The following is a 25,111-nucleotide window of genomic DNA, read 5'->3' on the forward strand; positions in this document are numbered from 1 at the left end:
TCTCTTTGTTTTTACCTGTCATGTACGCGTACAACTTTACTCTAACCTCTTCGTCGTTAGACCATGACTTCTCATCTCTCCTTGCTCTTCGCCCCACTTTTTACTGTTGAGCTCTATGTTGGCTACCTGACAGCCCAGCCTCGTGCTTCTGCGATTTTGGCAGTGTAATTTCCTTACACGAATGGAGCCTCTTGTTACGTGGGGGTGCGTGTGCAGTGCGGGTATTAGTTAATGATTATTCATAATCAAAGATGCTCCCAGGCAACGACAATGGATAAAATTAAAACTAAGAAAGACTTACCTCTCGATAAGCCGGTAATGTGGATACAAAGTGTAACCTTATACTAGGGATCGTTGTTGGTCTCTACGTAACTTTCGCCAGGAAGGGTGATACTCGCCAGTTTAGGGCAATACGATATTTTAATATTATTTATGGCGGTAGTTTTCGCTCCGGCGTTGAAAAGAAACTTCGAAGAACACTTTACATGTTGAGGGTCTTAGCTATGTTACGATTTTGAAAAAGGTACGCCGAGGCGATTCGCCGGACGTAACACTCTTTTCTTTCCGAATATTATATTTTACCCACAGAGAACTTCTTTGACTTCTCTAGAAGTTAGATTGATAAATTGAGTAACAATTAGATTTCATGCTACACTTCATTATTTATTATTTACATGATCAACGTAACTCTCGTTCAAATGATGTTTCCGCTATATTAGATCTTTGGGACAAGGTGAGTTCCAAAATACACGACAGATTCTCTGACCCGTCTAAATTATATTCAGAAGATCAGTCTTCAAATGTGGTTCCAAATTTTGCTAGGTATTTAACTTGCCTTCAATAAGTTTTCCTTGTGGGGGCGGTGCGACATCTAGTGGTGGTTCAATAAAATTATTTCACACTTTTTCGTAGATATTCTTAATCTTGTCGATCTAATTCGAATTCTAAAATTGTCGATCAACTCAATTTTTCATAGAAATTAATACTTTTTTATGAGAATTCATGGAATTCATAAAAAGTTATACTTTAAAATGAAATTCTAAGAATATTATGAGAAAAAAAATCATCTTGTCTGGATCCAAAAATGCAATCATCTTTCAATAAAAATTGTAGATTTTTATAATTCTTCGTAAAAACTCATAATTTTCTATGCAGAATATTATCATTTTCGACTACTTTTCATAATGTTTTACAGTTATTGACGATTTCTTATGATTTTCGAATAATTCTTACAAGTTTTAACGAACTGCAATTTACGTTTGGCGTGAAAATTATTTTCATCTTAGCGATTGCGATTTTCGTTTACAACGATTATACGTTTAATCTCCAGTCCCTTTTCCGGTCTGGTGTTACTTACAATCTTGTGATAAGCTTTGCAGTTCCGCAGCCTCGCTGAATTTCTTCGCAGAGTCCATCCTGGAGTCGAGAATTAGAGTAGAGGAACAGAAAGCTCAATAAAATACATTAAAGAGGTTGGTGAGTCGTGAAACGATACTTTATAGCTTATTTTATTAGGACATAATCGCATGTTGGAAATTTATGTCATTCACATTATTCTAAACGACAATGATTTTCCCGAAAATTTAGAAAAAACGAATACGAAAATTAGAAACTAGAGTTTATAGTTAGATGTTCACTTTTCATTTCAAATCACGTTGAATTGTTAGAAATCTAATAGATTCATTCAATTTCATTCCAGAAAATAAGTATTTCACTGGATATCTTAAGATTTTGACGAATTTTTAAGAATGTGGAATAATTTCAAAATATTTCTTACTAGTTCAGGAATTTCATAATATTTTCTTAAGGTACGATATTTAAACAAAAAAAATAAAGTGGAAATTGTGAGTAAGTGACTATAGATATCGACTGTACATTTCAAACAATTTTAAAATGATTAAAAATCAAATAGAATCGTTCGAGTTCATTCTAAAATGGTTTGTTTTATTGAGAAGATGACCATTTTTTAAAATTTTGATTGAGGTACTTTTTTTATCTTAGCATTATCAGTAAATATTCAATTTTCCAAGATTGCATGCATATTGACTTTAGTTTTTGAAAAATAAAACTAATTTAAATATACCTATGGCAGTAAAAAAAAACATGAAAGCCATTTCGTATGAAATATCGATTTATTCAAGCTATTGTTTATTATTGTATTATTTATCTTTCTGGAATTTTAAGAAAAATTATCGTAGCTCAGGAATATTAATAAATTTGATATAATCTCAATGTTCGGCCATCTCGCTATTAAATTGTTAAAAGGGTATCAAAACTCAACTCAATAAATGAAATTCCGCCTCACCTTAATTTTTCATCAACTTGATGTTCGTTCGGTGTCAAATCTTGAAGCTTCACCTAAAGATTACACAAGGTCACAAAAAAAGTGTTTGAACTTGCCATGCGAAACATGTTTTCTTACGAACTTGTTATCGCTCAATCCGAATCTGAAATCAGAATGGGGGGTCTTCCGGGCCGATTTTCAATAAATGGCTGTTGAAAGTGAGCAAATTCCGAAATTCAGATGTAAACATCTAATCTATAATTTAAATTTAAATTCCCCAGATTCGGATCCAGCGATCCCAAAAACGTCTAGTTATACAAATGATTGTAATTTCGAAGACTCATACGACTGTGTTTCATTATTTTCTTACTTTAAACAGCCATTTACTGACAATCGGCCAGAAAGACCGCCCATTCTGACTTCAGATTCGGATTCAGCGATAAAAAAATACGTAAGAAAACATGTTTTTTTTTGTGGGCCTGTGTATTATTCGGGATGTGCCGAATACCATTAATATCTGGGCGGGTAATCGGACAGCAGTAATCTGCTGTATGACAAAATTACTTTATCTGTAGAGGTCGAAGCAATAAAAAAATTGAATAGTTGAACGACGGGAAATGAAATTCTCTAGTTTTATCAGTATGATTAGAACGAATGTTTAATGTACAAAGTTTACAATTTTCATATGTTTCATAATAAACAGTATCATTTCTGCATTTTGTGACGACAAACGGTTTTTCTGTTTTCTGTATAAATTCTTCCTGTCGCACCGAAGAGTCTTTCCGAATTTACAGAGTGGCAATGCGTCGCGCGGGACGAAGCACAGCCAATAAGATGGCTGAGTATGAATTTTTGCTGCTGGATATACAATATTGTTTTATCTGGAAGATTTGCGATCTGGCACATTCCTCATTATTATTATTAATAAGTTGCAATAATCGTACTTATGAAGCTTAATTTAAACTAGAAGATACAATCTGTATATTTGTGAATGCACTGCAAATAAGGTTAGAAAATCTGTTAGACAATTGGTTTCAAATTTATGGTATTTACTTGTAGAGAAATTTTGTCTGATCCTCAATGTCTAAATATTTATGTATATGTATAGTATATTATGTATATGTTAGTTTCATGATGTACCCCGTAGGGATTCCTAATTGTAGGCAAATCAAGGTACAAGTCCACGCTGAGCAGCTGCAGGGCTCTTTTGTTAACACGCGGCTGATGTCGCTACACAGATACTCGGCGCTGCTCAGAGTGGATATGTATCCTGATTTGCCTATAATTATGGGCCCCTATGGGGCGCATCGCGGAAATAAGCTGGTATTGATTCTTTCATATCTCACACAATTTACCTGGATATGCTAGAAAGTCACCACCAAATTTTTCGCCACTGGTTACGTAAAATTCTTTTTCTCACAGGTCTTTGTACACTTTGTATCAAACAACTTCTGTGGGTGTAGAAGGATGCTTTCACTTTGAGTTTTTTACTTCTACATCAGCTGTCCATGGACAAGCTGTCAGCAAAAAATGAAATATAAAACAAGTAAACACCTATCGATATCAAAAAAGATGTAAATCATGTTAAAACTTACATTCCAGCTACATCAAAATCATAGCGAGACACTTTAATATGACACTGATATTTATCATTATTACCAGTATGAGTTTGAACCAACCATTTTGTTCGAGTTTTGGTAGTTTAGCCATTTCCTCATTCAACAAAACATCGCGATCGATGGTAATTTTCATCATAGAAGCATGAGCATCAACATCGACTTCCTGCTTATATAATTTTTTTTTACTTGTAATAACACCTAGATTTTTTTCTTCTTTCCCTCAATTATTTTATTCAGCACTAATATCACCTGAATAGGTTTTAAATTTGGAAAAAATCAATAATTCATATTAGAAAAGGAGAAATTGCGAGTTTTTACTGACGCTCAATGGTCAAATGTTCACTGATTGACCTGCTTCCTTCTCTCATCTCTCAAGCAAACTTCCTGCTCTTTGTACAATTTATCTCTATGTTCTTGAAAAATTTTCTTGAAAGATTCGCTGGGCTGCTTACGAATCGACGGGTAGTCAACCAGACGTGCAATATTTTTCTTTACCATCAAGACAACTTCTTCTGGCATCAAAAGTAGCGGCAAATCGAGTAAAACTTCTTGCCGAAGCAATTTTGGAAGGCAGCCAATCAGCTCCCCTATTATTCTAACCTCAGTCCTACACTTGAACCAATCTAGATTCAATGATTATTCATTCTATTACATCGCCAAATGAATAAATAGGAAATTAAGATTCAGTAGAAAAGCTTGATTCTCTAAAGTTTTCAGAAGTTCAGAATAATAGATTCTATAGCAAATCGAAAAACAAGTAGAGAAGGAACGAAAAGTATTTAATTATCTTCTCTCTTTCACATTTCCGCATTTTCACCAAGTTGAAAAGTTCTGATTAGTTGAATAATGATTCTAATTGATCAAAATATTGTCATATATGTGAATAGCAAACAGTGTTACGGCATGACAAATCGTTAAAATGAAATTCCGTATTTTGCAACTTTCAAAAACTTTTAAGAAAAAGTTTTAAACAAACCCAAAGTTGCAAAATGACAAATTTTTTATAAAAATGCATTGTTATATCATGAATTGTGAATTCATGGAATTTTCGGCTTCCATCAGCAGTTTTATCAGAGTAATTTCAATAAAACCTGACTGTAAAAATTTATTTAATTTCTTTATACAAATTACAACAATTGGAAAGAACAATTCAACTATAAATTGAATGTCTAATACCCCTTAACACCGCATAAGAGAATATTTATTACACTAATTCAGATGTGTAATCCAAAAAGAAAAAGAAAAATAATCAGCTCTCAAGATGCTATTTGAATATGATTTCTTACAGTGAGTTATGTTTATGTTTGTACATTAAAAGTCGGAAAATATAAATTTTTTAAAACTTTTAAAACTGCAACAATCGCATACCGATGTATATGTTGTTCTTTTTTTTTTATTCCTGAATTGTAATGTACGATTGTGTCTGTTTGAAAAACCTTAGTTACATATTTTCTTTTCTTGTGATTCATACCGGTAACTTTCTGTATGTATGGATTTACGCTGTCGAATTCACTTTCGCCTATAATGAGTGAATGAGCACCTAAGAGTATAATCCGGCAAGGGAGCAGATAATCTGTCTGTCGCTATTCTTAGAATTGTGACGTCACCAAACGACTGCTGAACGCTTCATGATACGACCAACCACCCCATATAAAAGCGCCATCGCGGAGCAGCGCTCAGTTCTAGTCTGACCACAGCCGAGCTTGTTCAGCATTGAGATTTACAAACACCCATACCTTGGTTGAATCACAAGCTGATACTGAATACGCTCTGTTACTTTACCGCACCTAGTTCGTGCACTCATCCAAGGCACCCAGTTCGTGCAACCTTCCTGAGATCCTTTCAAGCACCTAGTTCGTGCACTCATTCAAGGCACCTAGTTCGTGCAACCTTCTTGAGATCCTTTCAGGCATCTCGTTCGTGCAACCTTCTTGAGAGAATTTAATCCACACACTGTACAAGATTGCACCTGGTTCGTGCAATCTTGTCCGCAGCGCCTAGTTCGCGCTCTTTTCTCTAGTCGACTCGTTCGATTACATTCATGAAACGCATTATATGTACTGTTTCCTCACAGCCTGGATATTGTCTACTTACATTGGAGAATAACTAACTTGTGTCTACATCCCCAGACGAACCTCCTCAACCAACAACGAACTAATACTATTTCTTTACTTCACAGATTCTTCCAATACCGACCTACTCACGCTGCGTGATAACACCAATCTTACTCTTCCAATTGCATTAATTGTCTTATCTTACGTCAGTTGTTATACTTCTCTTTACAATATATCCTTTACTCTCACAGACACATTTTGGTCCGTTAACCGAGCCATCCGAACCAATCTCCTATTTCAAACAGTTTCCAAAACAATAAAATCAACTCTGGGGTGTCTCAAAGAAAGATCCTGTCTGTGAGAAGAAGCGTCAAAAATATATGAGGTTGAAGTCAGTAATGTCACCCTACCGAAACATACAAACAAAAATCACTAATCAATAATTTTACAATGACTTTGAAGGTGTCGAGTTTGTACAATGTAAGATATCTTTTGGCTTTATTATGGTTCAATGAATTAAACGATCCTAATATTGCGAAATGACAATCTTTCTGATAAACGCATCGTTACGTTAACCTTACAAACTTCAAACTATTAAGAAAATTTTAATTGCTTCAATTTACATGACCTGTGACAGTAACGGATTACGCACCAATGCATCCCGATAGTCATAATTACGTCAGTGAACTCGAAAGCAATAATCGATCTTTGGCGCATAGGATGAGTGATAATGAATAAAGTTGTCGACACAAGTTGTATCAATATTTTTATCCCAGAGCAAAAACTTACCTTCCGCACTCCACACATAACCACGTTCATTTGACGAAGCCAAATCAATGAGCTCCGACATAACTTAACCTCAATGTAATCATGGATATTCCGGCTTATAAACTCAACCCAACTCATTCGAGTCGCAAGCAACTTATAGGCGTGACTGAAGAATATACTTCAGGCAACGTGCCAAAGCATCAGGCCCAAGGATTCAAAAAGTGACAGCGCCGTTTCTACCAATCAGATAACAGTTTAGGCACTTGTCACAGCCTATGCTTCTTCACTGGTCACGGAGGATAAATGTGTAGGGATTGTGTTTAGCGGGGTTACACACACACCAACGACGAATACCTAGTTATGTATAAATATTATATATTTATTCAATGTCCTAAAACTATTACAGCCCAATGATCACTTTTGTCTGAACTTTAACCACGTGCTACAGCTGAAGCCTTTGTTTATCTAATGGCGTCGATGAAATCAGTTTTCTCGGTCAACGTCTGTTTCCGCCGACTCCGCTGCTGCTGGTTGTCGCCACCGCCTTGAGTACTGACGTGCTCCCTTGCGGTGACAGTCGGTACTGCCAATCCGGGTGCCACAGGTACTCCCCCTCCAGTGTCTCTGACGTGTGAGGAGAAAGACACTTTCTTTTTACCTGCTGCTGTTGGTTGCTGATTTTCTTGTGACACCTCGTCGTTGGAGTAATGCGCAGGTTTCAAGCGCTCAATGTTGATATTTTTATGCTCACCGTTTACATTTATCTTGTAAACTTTTTCAGTGATTCGCTCAATCACCTCATGTGGGCCACTGTAAGGCGGTTCAAGTGGTGCTTTTACATGATCGGTTCTAACGAACACATGTGAGGAGTTTTTGATGTTTTTCAGGAGGAATAACCGTGATTTATTGTGGTGAGAGGTCGGCGTTGGACGTATTTCTCTCATCAACTCCCTGTGTCGTTCAACAAATACTTGCGGGTTTGCGTTTGCGTCTTGTCTTGGTGAACGAAAAATTCCCCTGGCACACGTAGTGTTGTCCCGTATAACATTTCAGCTGGTGAGGCTTTTAAATCTTCTTTAAAACTGGTGCGAAGACCGAGCATGACACTAGGTAAGCTCTGCGTCCATGGTGTATCAGGTTTGCACATCAGGGCTGCTTTTAAGGTCCGGTGCCATCTTTCGATGATGTCATTTGCTGCAGGGTGGTATGCTGTTGTTCTGACTTTTGTTGCTCCGGTGAACATGGTGAGCGCCTTGAATAGGGCGGATTCAAATTGTGTTCCTTGGTCAGTCGTAATCGTTAGAGGTGTGCCGTAGTGAGCTATCCAGTTATTGAGAAGTGCCTTTGCTACTGTTTCTGTTGTCATGTCTTTCATGGGAACTGCGACTGGCCAGCGTGAAAATCTGTCGATTATTGTCAGACAATAACGGTAACCGTCAACCTCAGGGAGGACGATGATGTCAATATTTATGTGATTAAACCTTGAGTCGGGAACTTCAATGCTTGTGTGAGGTAGTCTATTGTGGTGTTGAACTTTTGCTTTTTGACACACTATACAATCTCTGGACCATTTTAGCGCGTCTTTTTTAATTCCAGGCCAAATATACTTCTCTTTTATCAGCTTGCTGGTGTTCCTGCTGCTTGGATGTGATAGACCATGTATTACATCAAACGCGACTTTCCTCAGTTCAACTGGTATATACGGTCCCACTGTTCCCGTGGATATATCGCAGTATACTGGAGTGTCAGGTTCAACGTTCAATCGGTGTATATTTAGTGATCTATTTGATCTGATGATGTTTTGCAGTTCTTCATCGTTTTCCTGAGCAACTCTAATAGTTTCAGCGTCGAGACGAGTTGGCATGTTAATTACATTGACACGCGAGAGCGCGTCAGCTACCACATTTTCTTCACCCTTCACGTATCGAAGATCAGTTGTGAACTGGGAAATGTAACAGAGTTGGCGAGCTTGTCTCGGAGATGCTTTGTGTGGCTTTTGGTGAAAAGCGTATGTGAGTGGTTTGTGGTCAGTCTTGATCATGAAGTTACGACTTTCCAAAATGTCTTCAAAGTACTTGATCGCTGCGTAGATCGCTAACAACTCACGATCATAGGTACTGTATCTCGTTTCGGTGTCACTCAGCTTCCTTGAGAAAAATCCTACCGGTGACCAGCTTCCGTCGACGAACTGTTCCAATGCGGCTCCGATACCTGTGTCCGATGCATCCGTAATTAAAGCGAGTGGTGCTGTGTTTGATAAAAACTTGGTCAGCGCTATAGATGCTATGCTGTCTCTGCACTTCTCAAACGCTTCTTCTGCTTCCGGAGTCCATTGTATGATCCGGCGATCATTTTTCTTAGAATCTTTCAGGTATTGATTTAGTGGTGCTTGCATTTGTGCTGCATGCGGTACCAGACGACGGTAATAGTTTATTGAACCTAAGACAGTTCTCAACTCCCTGATTGTCTTGGGTTTTGCGTAGTTTTTTATGGCTTCTACACGCTCTTGCGGGGGTTTATAACCGTCCTTGTTGATCGTGTAGCCGAGGTATGTCACTTCTTCTTTCCCAATCGTGCATTTACTGAGATTAATGACATATCCGTGTTTTCGCAGTCGCTCGAACAAAATCCTCGTGTGTTTCAGATGTTCTTCGTGATTCTTTGATTTTATAATTATGTCGTCGACAAATGCTTCAGCGAAATCCAAATCTCTAAGAATCTCGTCGATATTGCGTTGAAAAGTCTGTCCTGCGTTGCGCATCCCGTATGGCGAATAGAGATGTTCAAATAAGCCAAACGGTGTCGTTATTGCTGTTTTTTCGACGTGTTCCTCTGCCACCGGGGTCAAGCTGTATGCTTTCTCCATGTCATACACTGATAGCACCGTTGGCTCAGGCGGCAGTTGGATTAGGTTCTGTATTGATGGTGGTGAGTAGTTATCTAGGATAGTTTACTCATTTACTTTTCGGTAGTCCCCGCATAATCTCCACTCACCTGATTTTTTTGGACGAAGTAAAATTGGACTCGCCCATGGACTCTTTCACGGACGGATGACTCCTTCTTTCAGCATTTTGTTAATTTCCTTTTTTGCTGCTTCCAGTTTTTCCCCAGCTAGTTTCCGAGGACGTTCTTTTACAGGTTGACCTGTTGTGTGAATATAGTGCGCAAACTTTGGGTCAATGTCCTTCCTTGATCTCGTTCTCGGTTTCGTTATGTCAATAAATTCCTCTAGGAGGTCTTTGTATTTCTGTGAATATTCATTTTGAGGTAGTTGACTATCACTGAGTGTAGGGATACCGTATTCGGATGCTTGTTTGAGTTCACCCGGTACTTCTAAAGATGTCATTGGGTCTATCAGTCTTCTTCTCTTGAGATCGATTAATAATCCATAATGAGCGATCAGATCAGCTCCAATGATTGGAGATTTAACATCAGCTATGATGAAATTCCAGTCAATGTCTCGTCGAACTCCTAACTTTAATGTGATATGACGTTGTCCGTAAGTGTTTATCACAGTTGAATTTGCGGCATACAGTTTTTGCGATGTTTGACTAGCTTTGTTCTTGATAGTCGTACGTGGTATGACAGATACGACAGATCCAGAGTCTATCAAGATCTTTTGGTTGGTTGTTTTATCGTATACGTGGAGGCGTAATTCACGATTTATTGCACTGTCGCCCCCGGCCTCCGTAGACGACAGTGTTACAAGTTTCCTGGTTGATGGTTCGGGTTTTTTGGACACCATGGTCCGTGACATTTGTACGCAGCGTCCCCGAACTTGTGATGATAATAGCATTTACCATCTGGGTATCGAGGGCGTGATCTTGATCGTGAACGTGGTCTGGTTTCTTGTGACTTGGTCTTGTTTGTTTCACGTAGTTCTTTGATGCTGATCTGTATATCACTAATCATTTTTTCAATTTTGTCTAGTCTCTCATCGTGTTGTTTGTCTACCGAGTTTTTAATTGCGCAAACTCCTTGAGAGTTTGTAGTGTTTACGGCTGTGACATAACCGCCCGCAAATTCCATCAGCTTGTCAGCCATCTCCGCTAGCTTGTTCAGGTCTACGTCGTGTGCCACTAGTAGAATGTTTGTGACGTTCTGTGGTAGCAGACTCATCCATTTTGTTCTTAGTAGACTGTCGGTTACTTCATTCTTGCCTAAGTCTCGCATTTTACGCAGTAGCTGAGATGGTTTCTTGTCACCGAGCTCGACCTCGGACAGGAGTCGGTGTAGTTGGCGTTCTGATGATTCAGAGAAACGTTTTATTAGTGTCTCTTTCAACCGTGTGTATGACTGGTCATCTACTGGTTGTTCGATGATATCGGAAATCTCTTCGACTGCTTGTTGATCGAGGATTTCCATAACCGCGTCGTATTTTGTTCTCTCCGTGCGAACGTTTCGCTTACAAAATATTGATTCAATCTGCGTGAACCATAGCTAGGGCTTGCTTTTCCAGAAGGGAGGTAGCTTGTACGTAGCAATAGTTGCGATGTCAACTTGTGCGTTACCTGGTAATTGTCCGATGTTAGCTAGTGGATCAACTACCTGTTGTTGATTTGGTACGGCCAGGTTTGCTGTTCTCAACCGTTCCATTTCCGCTTGCATATCTGCGAGCTGCTTTTGGAGATTTTCTATCTTGTCTTGATCAGTCTCAGACATTTTTATTTTTTGTAATAGTTTTCCTCGGGGTCACCACTGTAGAGATTGTGTTTGGCGGGGTTACACACACACCAACGACGAATACCTAGTTATGTATAAATATTATATATTTATTCAATGTCCTAAAACTATTACAGCCCAATGATCACTTTTGTCTGAACTTTAACCACGTGCTACAGCTGTAGCTTTTGTTTATCTAATGGCGTCGATGAAATCAGTTTTCTCGGTCAACGTCTGTTTCCGCCGACTCCGCTGCTGTTGGTTGTCGCCACCGCCTTGAGTACTGACGTGCTCCCTTGCGGTGACAGTCGGTACTGCCGATCCGGGTGCCGCAAATGTGTGAGAATACGAACCCCTAGAGCGCGCCGTCCTGCGCTAATAGGAAGAGAGAATCTCATATAGGTATATATATGGGGCATTCCAGGTCAATTCGACAAGGGTCTGACCCTCACCGTATCCAATCTGAGTCTTAATGACCGGAGATGTTTCGTTAGTCTGAAATAACATTTCCAAATTTTTCTCAGATTTTTACCAACCCCCCTGACGCCCCCCCGCCCCTTAAGGGATGATATTTTCGAAAACGGTTAATCGAACATTTTTGAAAATTATGAAAAAAATTACATAAATTCTGTAGCTAAAAAGAAAAACATCCCAACCAAAATTGAAGTGAGCAGGTAAGACGGTAATTTTTTATCAATTTTTTTTTCAGTAATTTTGATTATTTTCGCATTTTTCAGGATTTAATTTTTCAGGAAGTAATATTTATATTACTCTTATATAAGTAATATAAATATTACTTTTCCGACGGTGTTGCATTTAGGAAAATATATTGAATTCTGAAAAATGCCAAAAAAATCAAAATTACTGAAAAAAAAGGTATTCGGTGAAAAAAATTGATAAAAAATTACCGTTTTGCCTGCCCACTTCGATTTTGATTGGGAGATTTTTATTTTTGGCTACAGAATTTATGTAATTTTTTTCATAATTTTCAAAAATGACCGATTAACCGTTTTCGAAAATATCTATCCCTTAAGGGGCCGGGGGGACGTCAGGGGGTTGGTAAAAATCTGAGAAAAATGTGGAGATGTTATTTTAGGCTAACGAAACACCTCCGGTCGTTAAGACTCAGATTGGAGAGGGTGAGGGTCAGACCCTTGTCAAATTGATCTAGAATGCCCCATATACAGATATTATATAGTCTACAGATATATCACGAATAGCACGGACAGAGAGGGAAACTTAAATGAGATATTAGCAAATTTTAAGATGTCCGTTGAATGTTTGTAAAATTGACAATGTTTATACTCAAAATTACGTGGAAGTAGTATATTTCTTCTTTCTAACTTGGTAAATTGACACAAAGTTAACATAGTTGTTATTCAAAAAGCCCGCGCTCCTAATTGTCAACGGAAAACCTGAAGTTGCTCGCTCTTGAATTTAAATCTCAGAAGGATGAGTATTTCGCATGTTTACATACATGCGTTGGGCACCTTATCTGGTATAGAAGAATGATTGTGTGTTGCTAGAACGAACGGACAAGATGGTATTATTGTTTTTGCCTGATTACTTGTCACAAATGTTGAAGAATTAATAAAAATTACGCAGTGCCTTTATTTAGAAGACTGTATGAATACATGTACACGTTGCAGCAAATCGCCACGGAGTAAAGGTAAATGTTGAAAAAATTTTAAACCATCGACGCCGATATTTTATGTGCAACATATTCCCGGCTTGCAACGGCATTCGGCGCGTATGTAGACTTAGTTTTTACCAGTTTTTAGACATAATTTCACTTGTTTTTTCGGGAAAAGAAATAATAGATTTACGTATCTACGAGTAATGGATAATTTATCCGCATTTAGAATGGACCGTAGAGAGAAATAATTTCGACGAAATTGGAACTACACAAGCTAAGGTATCAGCAATTCGAGAAAAAGTTTAGCAACTAGAACTTTGAATATGGTTAAACTCTAGTATTTCTCATGTGATTCCTATGCTTTCGGGTTTATTTTCTCACGATAGAAATCTCCAGAGATTTCCGGAAAAGTATTTCACAAACGGTTGTCCTCAGTGTAGATGCAAATAGATTTGTGTGAATACAGTACAAGTGTTTGTCAACAATCACATGTGCGTGTTATAATCGTGCTATGATTAAAAATTTCGGAATGTTGTTGAAAAAATTTGTGGAGATCTAGTCAGCGGTCAAAAGAATCCCAAACTAATTAAAATCTGATCAAAATATCAAGAGTTGAGCCATTTTGAACTCTGCTCTTGATATTGAATTTTGGTCAAATTCATTTTTATCGCGTAGAAAATATGCTGTTTCAGTTGTACACACTATCATTTGCATAGATAACATGACTATACGTTTTTTAAGCGGTTCTTCCTCCTACCTAAAATTTTGATTCGATGGGTACAACCCATTCATGTAACGATGCATGTTAAGGAAAGATCATTGCGTCGCATCTTGAAGAATCTCTGAAATTTAGTAAACTATAATAAACAAAACACTCATATTTTAAAAAGTTGACTCTTTCAAAGTCATTCTAAAATTGCACAGTAATGATATTTTCCCTAATGTTTTGTTACGTTAACGTTACTAACTTCAGCCTCATCTCATATTGTGAACTCATTTTTGTTTGGTCTTTAGAACAAATGGCACAGTTCTCATTTGACCGATTAATTATAGTTGAAGGACATTATTTTCGTCAGTTATAATTCTCACATCAGCTTTACAAAATCATGTAATCAATCAAACCTTTGATGAATTATTCTGTGATTCTAAGACTTGAGATCAGGGTAAAACACGAATCACAATGTATCGATTCCGATACTAATGAATAAACTATCTATCTCGAGAATACTATAATTTTTTATTATTCCTGATCCAGATTAAGATGGCAGACTTCGATCCAGACAACTGTGTCAAATTATTCAAATTCAATGACAGCCGAACCTCAGGTTCAACAGACCCCAAGAGTGTCGTCATCATTCCTATCAGGGATCAAAATATTTTGCAAACGACTGTCGACATGGATAGCAGAGGTTGGGAAATTACAACAGACAAAAGCTGTGCTTTTCCCGAAGATTGTGTCAACATTTTGCTCAAGTTCCGAATGCAGTTGGAAGAATTGTTCAACGATTGCGGTGATACTATGAGCACAGCTGCAGTTCTATGGAAAGATATTTCATGTCGGGTTCGCGACAGGGGTTTCCCAGTTACGGACAACCAATGCTTGGCCATATGGAATACTCTTTACTCAGAGTACGTAAACCTTACTCAAATTGACGATGAAAACGAGCTATCGAAATCAGCGTTCTTCGCCATATTTGAAGATTTCTATAAACTCAGGTCCAAGTACGTGGATTCAAAAATACTGCAAGATGTGACTGAGTACTCGAGCATGAGATCCAATTCTAGTCCAACTTCTAGTAATACTGTTGCCCCAGCGGAGAATAATTCCGACAATGAGGCAGCGGTAAAAGTTAAGACTGGAAAGACAAGCCTTGAATTTGGAGAAGATTTATCAGTTACAACTAGTGAGGATGATCCTAATTACCAAATGTTGACCGAGTCGATGAATGTAGCTGAGAAAATTCTGGACAAAAACATCAAAGATTCAGAGACACAGAGGAAAAAGGCAAAACCTGATGAGAGACGATCCAAAGCTCATAGTAATGTGAGAAAACGGAAGTTGAGTTCGCAAAATCCATCGTGGAGGTATGGTGACAATTCGAATCACATGAGAAGTGAAGCTAACGAAGCTAAGGCTGAAAACACAGACTCAGATGTTGGAAGTACATTCATATCGTCTTTGCATGAAAAGAATAATTGCAAGAAGGCCAAAATCTCAACCGAAGACGAGAGTTTATGTAGTAATCAAGCAACTTTGCGCTATCCCTGGAACGTTGATTCGACACAGTGTTTGGTCGACCTGAGATTGCTCATCGAAAGTGACAAGCAGAAAAAACAGATTATACTACGACTGTACCGAGGCATATACAAGTTTATCAGCCAGAAGATGTTTCTGCATGGTTACCAAGTATCGGCGATACAATGTAGACGAAGATGGGGCCGCGTGATGAGTCAGTACAGCAAAGAAGCAAAAACCGCACTAAAAAAGATCTCCGATAATCAAAAGCTCGACGTGGTGGGCAGATACTTTTGGCAAATGGATAGAGTTTTGAAAAAATCAGGGATCGATAAATTGAAAAGGAGGCCTGATGAAGCGGCGGAATTTTTCTGGAACGGTGAATCGGTCAGAACTCTGATCGGCATAAGAATTCCTATGGAAGACGCGTTTGCCATGTTCAAGAGATACGTTATCTTGTGGCAATACGTCGCATCACAGATGCAGAAGAACAATTTTTCACCGACTTACAGCGAGTGCTCGGTCAAATGGATGGAACTCCACGAATGCTATGAAATTTATCTCGCGTCTATAAGCCGCGGATACATTAAAAAAGACGAAGTCGATTGGGACTATTTTCAAGACATGCACAGCGGATTCGAAAGGAACACTCAGAGCATCAAAACGATAATAAACTACCCGACGATGAACGACAGTATGGAAAATCAGCAGTCAATGCCGAATGAATTCAAAGAGAAACTCGTTGATAATTCAACTTCTTCTAGACTGCATGACTGTCCGGCTAAAATTGAAACTGACAATGGTTTTCAAGAGTTCGAAGCTGCAGAGGGTGATCGAAAAATTATAGGCAGGAACGAAACTATCTGCATTGAAGACATGGCATCGTCAAAACAGGAAAGAGAAGGAAGTCAAGATTTGTCTGTAATTTTTGTTGCGAATAAAATTCCGGAACATGAATTGCATCTGTGTTCAACAGTCATCGAGAAAAACTTTCTCGTTACTTCGGGAAATTCCATAATATTTTCTTAAGATACAATGGTTTCCAGTAGTTTTAAAAATAAAAAAATTTAAATTGTAAATAAGAGTCTATAAATATCGACTGTTCGTTTCAAAATGTTTAAAAATCCAATAGGTTCGTTCAATATCATTCCAATATAGTATATTTTACTGAGACGATGCCTATTTCTCTAAATTTTGATTAAGGCACTTTTTTTATGTTAGCATTATCGTTAAATGTTCGATTTTCCAAAATTGCATGAATATTGACTTTAATTTTTAAAAAAACGAGTTAATTTAAATATACCTATGGCAGCAAAAAATAATGTGAAAGCCATTTCGTATGAAAAATCGAAGTATCTAAGCTCCTGTTTACAATTTTATTATTTGTCTTTCTGGAATTTGAAACAAATCATGGTAGCTCGAGAATATTAATAAATTTTATAAAATCTCAATGTTCGGCAATTTCGATCCTAAATTGATGGCAAGCTATCGAAACTGAACACAACAAATGAAATTCTTCCTCAACTTAATTTTTCATCAACTTGATGTTTGCTCTGTGTCGAATCCCGAAGTTTATCGAAAAGATTATTATTCGAGATGTGCCGAATACCATCAATATCTGGGCGGATAATCGGACAGCAGTAATCTGCTGTACGACGAAATTACTCTATCTGTAGAGGTCGAAGCAATAAAAAAATGGAATAGTTGAACGACGGGAAATGAAGTTCCCTAGTTTTATCAGTATGACTAGAATGAATGTTTAATGTACAAAGTTTACAATTTTCATATTTTTTATAATAAACAGTATCATTTCTGCATTTTGTGATGACAAACGGTTTTTCTGTTTTCTGTATAAATTCTTCCTTCTTCCTGGAGAATGAATCATGCCCCTAATCTCAGAATTGGGTTTGAACTATATCAGGTATATCACCATTTCCAATTGACATAAGAGGATTCGAAGATTCAGACAGTGAAGAAACCTATGTAAGAAAATGAATCGCTTTTTGATAATTTTGGCTAGGTGGAATACGCTGATCAATCATCTGCGCCACTGGGCATAGATTTGTTTAAAAGAAACAAACCGGTACCTGGATCCGGATCAGAACCACGATTGCGCGAAATCTACTGCTCGTTCATATTGGAACCCGGAGTTTACTGGATCATTCCAAGTATCTACACCATAATTGACGGGGAAGAAACACTCATTTGCCACGAAGAAACTGTTCTTACTCGAAATAAAGTTCAAGGATTATCATTAAGACGACAATTCAAATGACTGGCGATGCAGCCGACGTCAGAGAATGACAGTCACTGTCACATAATTTATATAGGAATCGAACACGCATTTTGTCAAGGACCCAAAACAAGGTAGCTGCAAAGGGTAGGCATTAATGAATATTACTGTACATGCCGAAAATGAGGTAACATGTTTGAAGACAATGACTCCCATTCTCTGACGTCAGCTGCATCGCCAATCATTGTCACATAATTAAATGGTAATATAATATTATAATGAATATTACTGTATATTACTGAACTCGGCTTGCATTTAGGCAATTTAGTGTACGCTCTACCAATCGACATTTGTTACAAGGTCACCGATTAGAGATCTTGATGCGGAGATGGCCAATCAATCGTGAACAGTCGACGAGCAAATCTCAATCGCTAAAATGCATTCTCATTATCAGTTGACAAAATGCAGGCGGATCACAGCAAGATGTATCCTGAATTGCATAAATGTGGGCGCATTAAAAAGGGAGAATTTTGCGAATCTAACGTTTCTGATGACTTAAAAGAATGGAAATCAAGCTTCATTTACACATTATTCTCATTAGAATCGATTAATACATTAAGGCATTGTTTTTGACGTTAACGTCAACTATTTCGCTCGGTAACATGTTTTGTGGTTCCCACGGTATCTCACTTTACTTTCTATTTGAACTTCCACATCAGCACTGAATATTCTTATAATAATTTAGCGAAATTTTTTTACACTGTACACAGCGATGAGGTAAAATACATCTAACATGCTAAATTGATTCATAAATTGTTACAAATAAGGCTTATAAATAAAATGCAGTAAAAAAAATGATCACAATTTGTCTTGAATGGGTGATTTTATATTATTTCAACTTAGATCCAAATTTATATATACACAAAATCTAAGACGGTTCGTTTTAGAGTATGCACGATTCTGACCATTGGAATGATTGATATTTAACATTATCACCGTTTTCCGATAGGGTAGCAAACACTTGAGTCTTTCGTACATGACATCCAACTCGGGAATGAGCTATCAATTCTGAAATCGGTATATCCTCTGTTCGATCCCTGCATGTTATTATCATTTGTGAATGGAACATTATAGGATCACCTGAGAATAAAAATACCGATCAAGCAACATACATCACATTTTACTATAAGCAGACAACGAAATTTTTGTTGAATCTAGCAAATAGATTTAGCTGTAAAGAAATCGTTTGTCCCAAACTTCTGAATCCCAGAAAAATTTCAATGTCAACGTTAATAACGTTATCGTAACGACACATTGGGGAAAAATCACTATTTTCGTATTTGTACAATAATTTTAAAGAAACTAAGATTACAAAATATGAGTATATCTCGTTTTAATACGGCATACTGAATTTCAAACAGTTCCAAAATCACGCAGTTACTGCAACGTTATTAACTTCAAGGTGATGTAAAATTACTTTGATGAATCAGTTAAGATCTAGTTGAAAGATTAATAATCAGTATTTGTTGTAAATATATTAGGAAATGTTCCAAATAATATTACCACCTTTGGTTACAAACTGGCAAATACTGGAACTAGGTATAGTACATTGTTTAACGAGCGAGAAAACGACCGTTTTCTTCGAGGTGGTTTCAAATTTCTGGTATTTACTTGTACAAAAATTTTATCTGGTCTTCAATGTCTAAATATTTATGTATATGGGGCATTCCAGCTGAACTCGACCCGGTTTGGACCTCATGGATTCGGATTCAGTTCTCAATTTTTTTCGAAATTCTATTAGCACACAAAAAGAACCTCAATTTTTTTCAGATTTTTAAAATCAAACCATTTCGAGTTATGATTTTTTGTTCAAATCACCTTTTTTTAAAAATGACATTTTTCAAGAGGACGTAACGCAAAAACGTGAGGTCTGACAATAAAATTTCATAAAAATGAAATACTCATTTTCGACCCAAAGTTTCATAAAAAAAATGTTGAAAAAATCTACAACCTCCCCAAAGGTGATTTTTTTCTTCCTAAAATAAAAAAATTGATTTTTCGTCAAGTACGTCACAATTAATTTAGCTCGATTTTTTTTCATGAAAAGGTGCATTTATTACAAACATTTTAAGACCAGGATCAAGATGCCTGGACTTTTCGTTAGAAAGTTACGATTTCAATTCAAGAAAATCATTGAAATCCGAGATTCGACAATATGTACATCGCAAAATACCGAATAACTTGTCTCGGATAACGTAGTAAAAGTTACTCATTTATTTTTTTTTTTTAGAATACAACATGTTTCGTATTCTACGGAGGTGGAGTACGTTTTCACGGTCACTGCCCCATCTGCGCCTGGGATTACACAGTGTTGTTTTTGTATGCTTTTCAGGGGCCATCAAAGTTTGGTGGTTATAAGTGACTGCATGCATCACGATGCAATAGCGGTATATGTGTACTTAAAGATCATATTTTATATTTTATTTTACTGATGGCACCCCGCAGCAATTTAATAATTTTAAGAATATCGTAAATCTCTACTATCACGAGGCAGGTTTCGGGATTCTTGCAGAGTGGCATTTCTTTGCCACAGCGCACGGCAAAGGGCCTTGCGACGGTCTAGGCGGCACTCTTAAACCACTCGCGGCACGAGCGAGTTTGCAGCTTTCGCCGGAGCAACAAATTATCACTCCCGAAGGATTGTTTATGTGGGCCTCACAAGAAGCTAATTTTCCCGATGCTTCCATTAAATACGTAACCACTACTGATTACGACTCTTCGAGAGACTTCTTGACCGAAAGATTTGCGAATACGAAGCCCCTGAAAAGCATACAAAAACGACACTGTGTAATCCCAGGCGCAGATGGGGCAGTGACCGTGAAAACGTACTCCACCTCCGTAGAATACGAAACATGTTGTATTCTAAAAAAAAAATAACTGAGTAACTTTTACTACGTTATCCGAGACAAGTTATTCGGTATTTTGCGATGTACATATTGTCGAATCTCGGATTTCAATGATTTTCTTGAATTGAAATCGTTGTAACTTTCTAACGAAAAGTCCAGGCATCTTGATCCTGGTCTTAAAATGTTTGTAATAAATGCACCTTTTCATGAAAAAAAATCGAGCTAAATTAATTGTGACGTACTTGACGAAAAATCAATTTTTTTATTTTAGGAAGAAAAAAATCACCTTTGGGGAGGTTGTAGATTTTTTCAACATTTTTTTTATGAAACTTTGGGTCGAAAATGAGTATTTCATTTTTATGAAATTTTATTGTCAGACCTCACGTTTTTGCGTTACGTCCTCTTGAACAATGTCATTTTTGAAAAAAGGTGATTTGAACAAAAAATCATAACTCGAAATGGTTTGATTTTAAAAATCTGAAAAAAATTGAGGTTCTTGTTGTGTGCTAATAGAATTTCGAAAAAAATTGAGAACTGAATCCGAATCCATGATGTCCAAACCGGGTCGAGTTCAGCTGGAATGCCCCATATGTAATAGTGTTTCAAAAAAAAAAAATTTTGAATTTTTCCTAACGCTACCCGATAAAATGCCTGTTTGGGACCTAAAAAATAACCTCTTAAAATTTGAGTCATGTAGCTTATGCGTAAGAACTGGCGCAATTGATTTTTCGTGTTTTTTTTCACTTTTTCCTAAAAATCTCCCAAAATATATCATATATGACAAAAAGTCCGAGATTTTTTTTATGAAATTCAATTTACCGTCAAAAAAGTTTCTTGTGATTTTTTCATATATTGCGTATTTATCAACATATTTACAAAATGCAACATTACAACTTCAAATATTGACTTCTTTTCCAAAACAATTTTTTTTTTTTTTAATCTTCTTCAGATCTCTTATATTAATTTTCAATTCTCAATAAAAAAAGAAATTTCGTATCGAATCCCAAATTTTGTTGATCGACTCTGAATTGACAAAAAAAAAATTGTTTTGGAAAAGAAAAGTCAATATTTGAAGTTGTAATTTTGCATTTTGTAAATATCTTGATAAATACGCAATATATGAAAAAATCACAAGAGACTTTTTTCATGGTAAATTGAATTTCATAAAAAAGATCTCAGACTTGTTGTCATATATATTATATTTTGGGACATTTTTAGGAAAAAGTGAAAAAAAAAAAGAAAAATCAATTGCACCAGTTCTTACGCATAAGCTACGTGGCTCAAATTTGAAGAGGTTATTTTTTAGGTCCCAAACAAGCATTTTATCGGGTAGCGTTAAGAAAAATCCAATTTTTTTTTTCAAAAACTCTAATATGTATAGTATATTATGTATATGTGAGTTCCATGATGTACACTGTGGAGATCCCCAATTGTAGGTAAATCAAGGTACAAGTCCACGCTGAGCAGCTGCAGGGCTCTTTTGTTAACACATGGCTGATGTCGCTACACAGATACTCGGAGCTGCTCAGAGTGGATATGTATCCCGATTTGTCTATAATTATGGATCCCTATGGGGCGCATCGCGGAAATAACCTGGTATAGATTCTTTCATATCTCACGCAATTTACCTGGATATGCCAGAAAGTCACCACCAAATTTTTCGCCACTGGTTATGTAAAATTCTTTTTCCCACAGGTCTTTGTACACTTTGTATCGAACAACTTCTTCGGGTGTAGAAGGATACTTCCACTCCGAATTTTTTACTTCTACATCAGCTGTCCAAGGATAAGCTGCCAGCAAAAAATGAAACATAAAACAAGTAAACACCTATCGTTATCAAAACAGATGTGAATCATGTTAAAAGTTGCATTCCAGCTACATCAAAAACATAGCGATACAGATTAATATTACACTGATATTACTATCATTACCAGTGTGAGTTTGAACCAAGGCATCACTCTGTTCGAGTTTTGGTAGTTTAGCCATTTCCTCATTCAACAAAACATCGCGATCGATGTTAATTTTCATCATCGCAGCATGAGTATCAACATCGACTTCCTGTTTACGTAATTTTTTTTTACTTGTACTAACACCAAGAGTTTTTCTCTTCTTTCCCTCAATTATTTTATCCATCATCAACGTCACCTGAATAGATTTTAAATTTGGAAAAAAATTAATAATTCATATTAGAAAATGAAAAATTGCGAGTCTTTACTGACACTCAATGGTCAAATGTACACTGATTGACTACCTGCTTCCTTCTCTCATCTCTCAAGCAAACTTCCTGCTCTTTGTACAATTTATCTCTATGTTCTTGAAAAATTTTCTTGAAAGATTCGCTGGGTTGCTTGCGAATCGACGGGTAGTCAACCAGACGTGCAATATTTTTCTCTATCATCAAGGAAACTTCTTCTGGCATCAAAAGTAGCGGCAAACCGAGTAAAACTTCTTGCCGAGGCAGTTTTGGAAGGCAGCCAATCAGCTCCCCTATTATTCTGTGCTCAGTCCTCAACTTTAACCAATCTAGATTCAATGATTAGTCATTATATTACATCGCCAAATGGATGAATAGGAATTTAAGATTCAGTGGAAAAGCTTGATTTTCTAAAGTTTTCAGAAGTTCAGAATAACAGATTCTATGGCTACTACTGTAAATAGAAAAAACAAGTAAAGAAGGAACGAAAAGTATTTAATTATCTTCTCCCTTTCACATTTCCGCATTTTCACCAAGTTGAAAAATTCTGATTGGTTGAATAATGATTCTGATTGATCACAGGATTGTTATACGTTTCGATAGCAGTGTTTCAGCATGACAAATCGTTGAAATGAAATTCCGTATTTTGCAACTTTCAAAAACTTTTAAGAAAAAATTTTAAACAAACCCAAAGTTGCAAAATAACAATTTTTTTATAAAAATGCATTGTTATATCATGAATTGCGAATTCATGGAATTTTCAGCTTCCATCAGTAGTTTTATCAGAGTAATTTCAAAAAAACCTGACTGAAAAAATTTATTCAATTTCTTTATACAAATCACAACAATTGTCTCAGAACAATTCAAATATAAATTGAATGCCTAATACCCCTTAACACCGCATAAGAGAATATTTATTACACTAATTCAGATGTGTAATCCAAAAAGAAAAAGAAAAATGATCAGCTCTCAAGATGCTATTTGGATATGATTTCTTACAGAGAGTTATGTTTACGTTTGTACATTAAAAGTTGGAAAACATAAATTTTTTAAAACTTTTAAAACTGCAACAATCGCATACCGATGTATATGTTGTTCTTTTTTTTTATTCGTGAATTGTAATGTACGATTGTTTCCAAACAATAAGATCAACTCTGGGGTGTCTCAAAGAAAGATCCTGTCTGTGAGACGAAGCGTCAAAAATATATAAGATTGAAGTTAGTAATGTCACCCTACCGAAACATTCAAACAAAAATCATTAATCAATAATTTTACAACGACTTTGAAGGTGTCGAGTTTGTACAATGTAAGATATCTTTTGTCTATATTATGGATCAATGAATTTTAAACGATCCTAATATTGCGAAATGACAATCTTTCTGGTAAGCGCATCGTTACGTTAACCTTACAAACTTCAAACTGATAAGAAAATTTTAATTGCTTCAATTTACATGACCTGTGACAGCAACGGATTACGCACCAATGCATCCCGATAGTCATAATTACGTCAGTGAACTCGAAAGCTATAATCGATCTTTGGCGCATAGGATGAGTGATAATGAATAAAGTTGTCGACACAAGTTTTATTAATATTTTTATCCCATAGCAAAAACTTACCTTCCGCACTCCATACGTAAGCACATTCATTTGACCAAGCCAAATCAATGAGCTCCGACATAACTTAACCTCAATGTAATCACAGATATTCCCGCGTATAAACACAGCCCAACTCACTCGACTCGCAAGCAACTTACAGGTAAAACCACGGTGTCACATAGAGGTCTTGCAACGAACGTGGTGGGGGGTGGTCAGTTCACGTCCGAAACAAAAGTACAACTTATGGCCACAGGAGCAGCGCTACGAGTTATTCATAAGCTTATTATTATTATTTGGCGGAACCCTAACCAATCTCTTTGATACTCATGACAGATAACCTTACGTGTAATGTCACTCAGCCCCCTGACACAAGCTGCTAAAAGTGGTTCGCAAAATGTCCCTCGATTCTACCGCCAATCTCCACCACTACTGGCGCTTGTAGTTGTCTGACGAGCTTGCGTGCGGTCAGCGAGGGCAGCGAGCGTGTCAGAAGTCTACTAGCGCCACGTAGAGGAACTAAAAAACGGGGACAAAACGCGTACAAATTTTTAGTAAACGAGCAGTGGTGAGTGTCAGGGGGCTAATGTCACTTATATGCCTATGAATAACTGACAGCGCTGCGTAGTGGCCAGTAGTGGCAAAAAAAATTTGGACAATAACGCGGCTACCTCAGCCACTCAAATTTCAGTTCGCTGCAGGACCTGTACCTATATATACAGAGATATAATATAGTCTATAAATATATCACGAATAGCACGGCAGACAGCGAAACTTAAATGAGATATCGGCAAATTTTGAGGTGTCCGTTAATTGTTTGTAAAATTGACAATGATTATATTCAAAATTACCTGGAAGTAGTATATTTCTTCTTTCTAACTTGGTAAATTTACACAAACTTAACATAGTTGTTATTCAAGAAGCCC

General features: G+C 36.9%; 3 protein-coding genes across 7 annotated transcripts; 1 reads left to right on the top strand and 2 right to left on the bottom strand.

The window, feature by feature from the left end:
* Positions 1-2,929: 2,929 nt before the first annotated feature.
* Positions 2,930-7,028, bottom strand: LOC138190986 (tRNA-splicing endonuclease subunit Sen34-like). 3 transcript variants are annotated; one of them, XR_011177169.1, is made up of 4 exons: positions 6,747-7,028; positions 4,255-4,526; positions 3,640-4,152; positions 2,930-3,165 (listed from the first exon to the last, which is right to left on the bottom strand). XR_011177169.1 is itself a non-coding variant. In XM_069136166.1 (3 exons), exons 1-3 carry the CDS (start codon positions 6,805-6,807, stop codon positions 4,102-4,104), a joined length of 384 nt encoding a protein of 127 aa, XP_068992267.1. In that variant the 5' UTR covers positions 6,808-7,028; the 3' UTR covers positions 2,930-4,101. The 3 variants fall into 3 exon arrangements, 1 of the variants encoding a protein (XP_068992267.1); XR_011177168.1 differs by having other exon boundaries at positions 2,930-3,280; XM_069136166.1 differs by having other exon boundaries at positions 2,930-4,152.
* A 5,834-nt stretch (positions 7,029-12,862) lies between these two features.
* Positions 12,863-17,998, top strand: LOC124220568 (uncharacterized). The gene is made up of 2 exons (XM_069136165.1): positions 12,863-13,056; positions 14,279-17,998. Exon 2 carries the CDS (start codon positions 14,285-14,287, stop codon positions 16,286-16,288), a length of 2,004 nt encoding a protein of 667 aa, XP_068992266.1. The 5' UTR covers positions 12,863-13,056; positions 14,279-14,284; the 3' UTR covers positions 16,289-17,998.
* Tsen34 (tRNA splicing endonuclease subunit 34) lies at positions 12,951-24,385 on the bottom strand. Of its 3 annotated transcripts, XR_011177167.1 has the most exons (6): positions 24,210-24,385; positions 22,650-22,921; positions 22,330-22,543; positions 22,027-22,188; positions 17,347-18,632; positions 12,951-17,238 (listed from the first exon to the last, which is right to left on the bottom strand). XR_011177167.1 is itself a non-coding variant. In XM_046629691.2 (5 exons), exons 1-5 carry the CDS (start codon positions 24,268-24,270, stop codon positions 18,436-18,438), a joined length of 906 nt encoding a protein of 301 aa, XP_046485647.1. In that variant the 5' UTR covers positions 24,271-24,385; the 3' UTR covers positions 12,951-18,435. The 3 variants fall into 3 exon arrangements, 2 of the variants coding, with proteins under 2 accessions (XP_046485647.1, XP_046485648.1); XM_046629691.2 differs by having other exon boundaries at positions 12,951-18,632; XM_046629692.2 differs by lacking the exon at positions 24,210-24,385 and adding an exon at positions 23,674-24,141 and having other exon boundaries at positions 12,951-18,632.
* Positions 24,386-25,111: the final 726 nt, after the last annotated feature.

Source organism: Neodiprion pinetum, chromosome 5, assembly GCF_021155775.2.
Source record: "Neodiprion pinetum isolate iyNeoPine1 chromosome 5, iyNeoPine1.2, whole genome shotgun sequence".
NCBI classification, from domain to species: domain Eukaryota; kingdom Metazoa; phylum Arthropoda; class Insecta; order Hymenoptera; family Diprionidae; genus Neodiprion; species Neodiprion pinetum.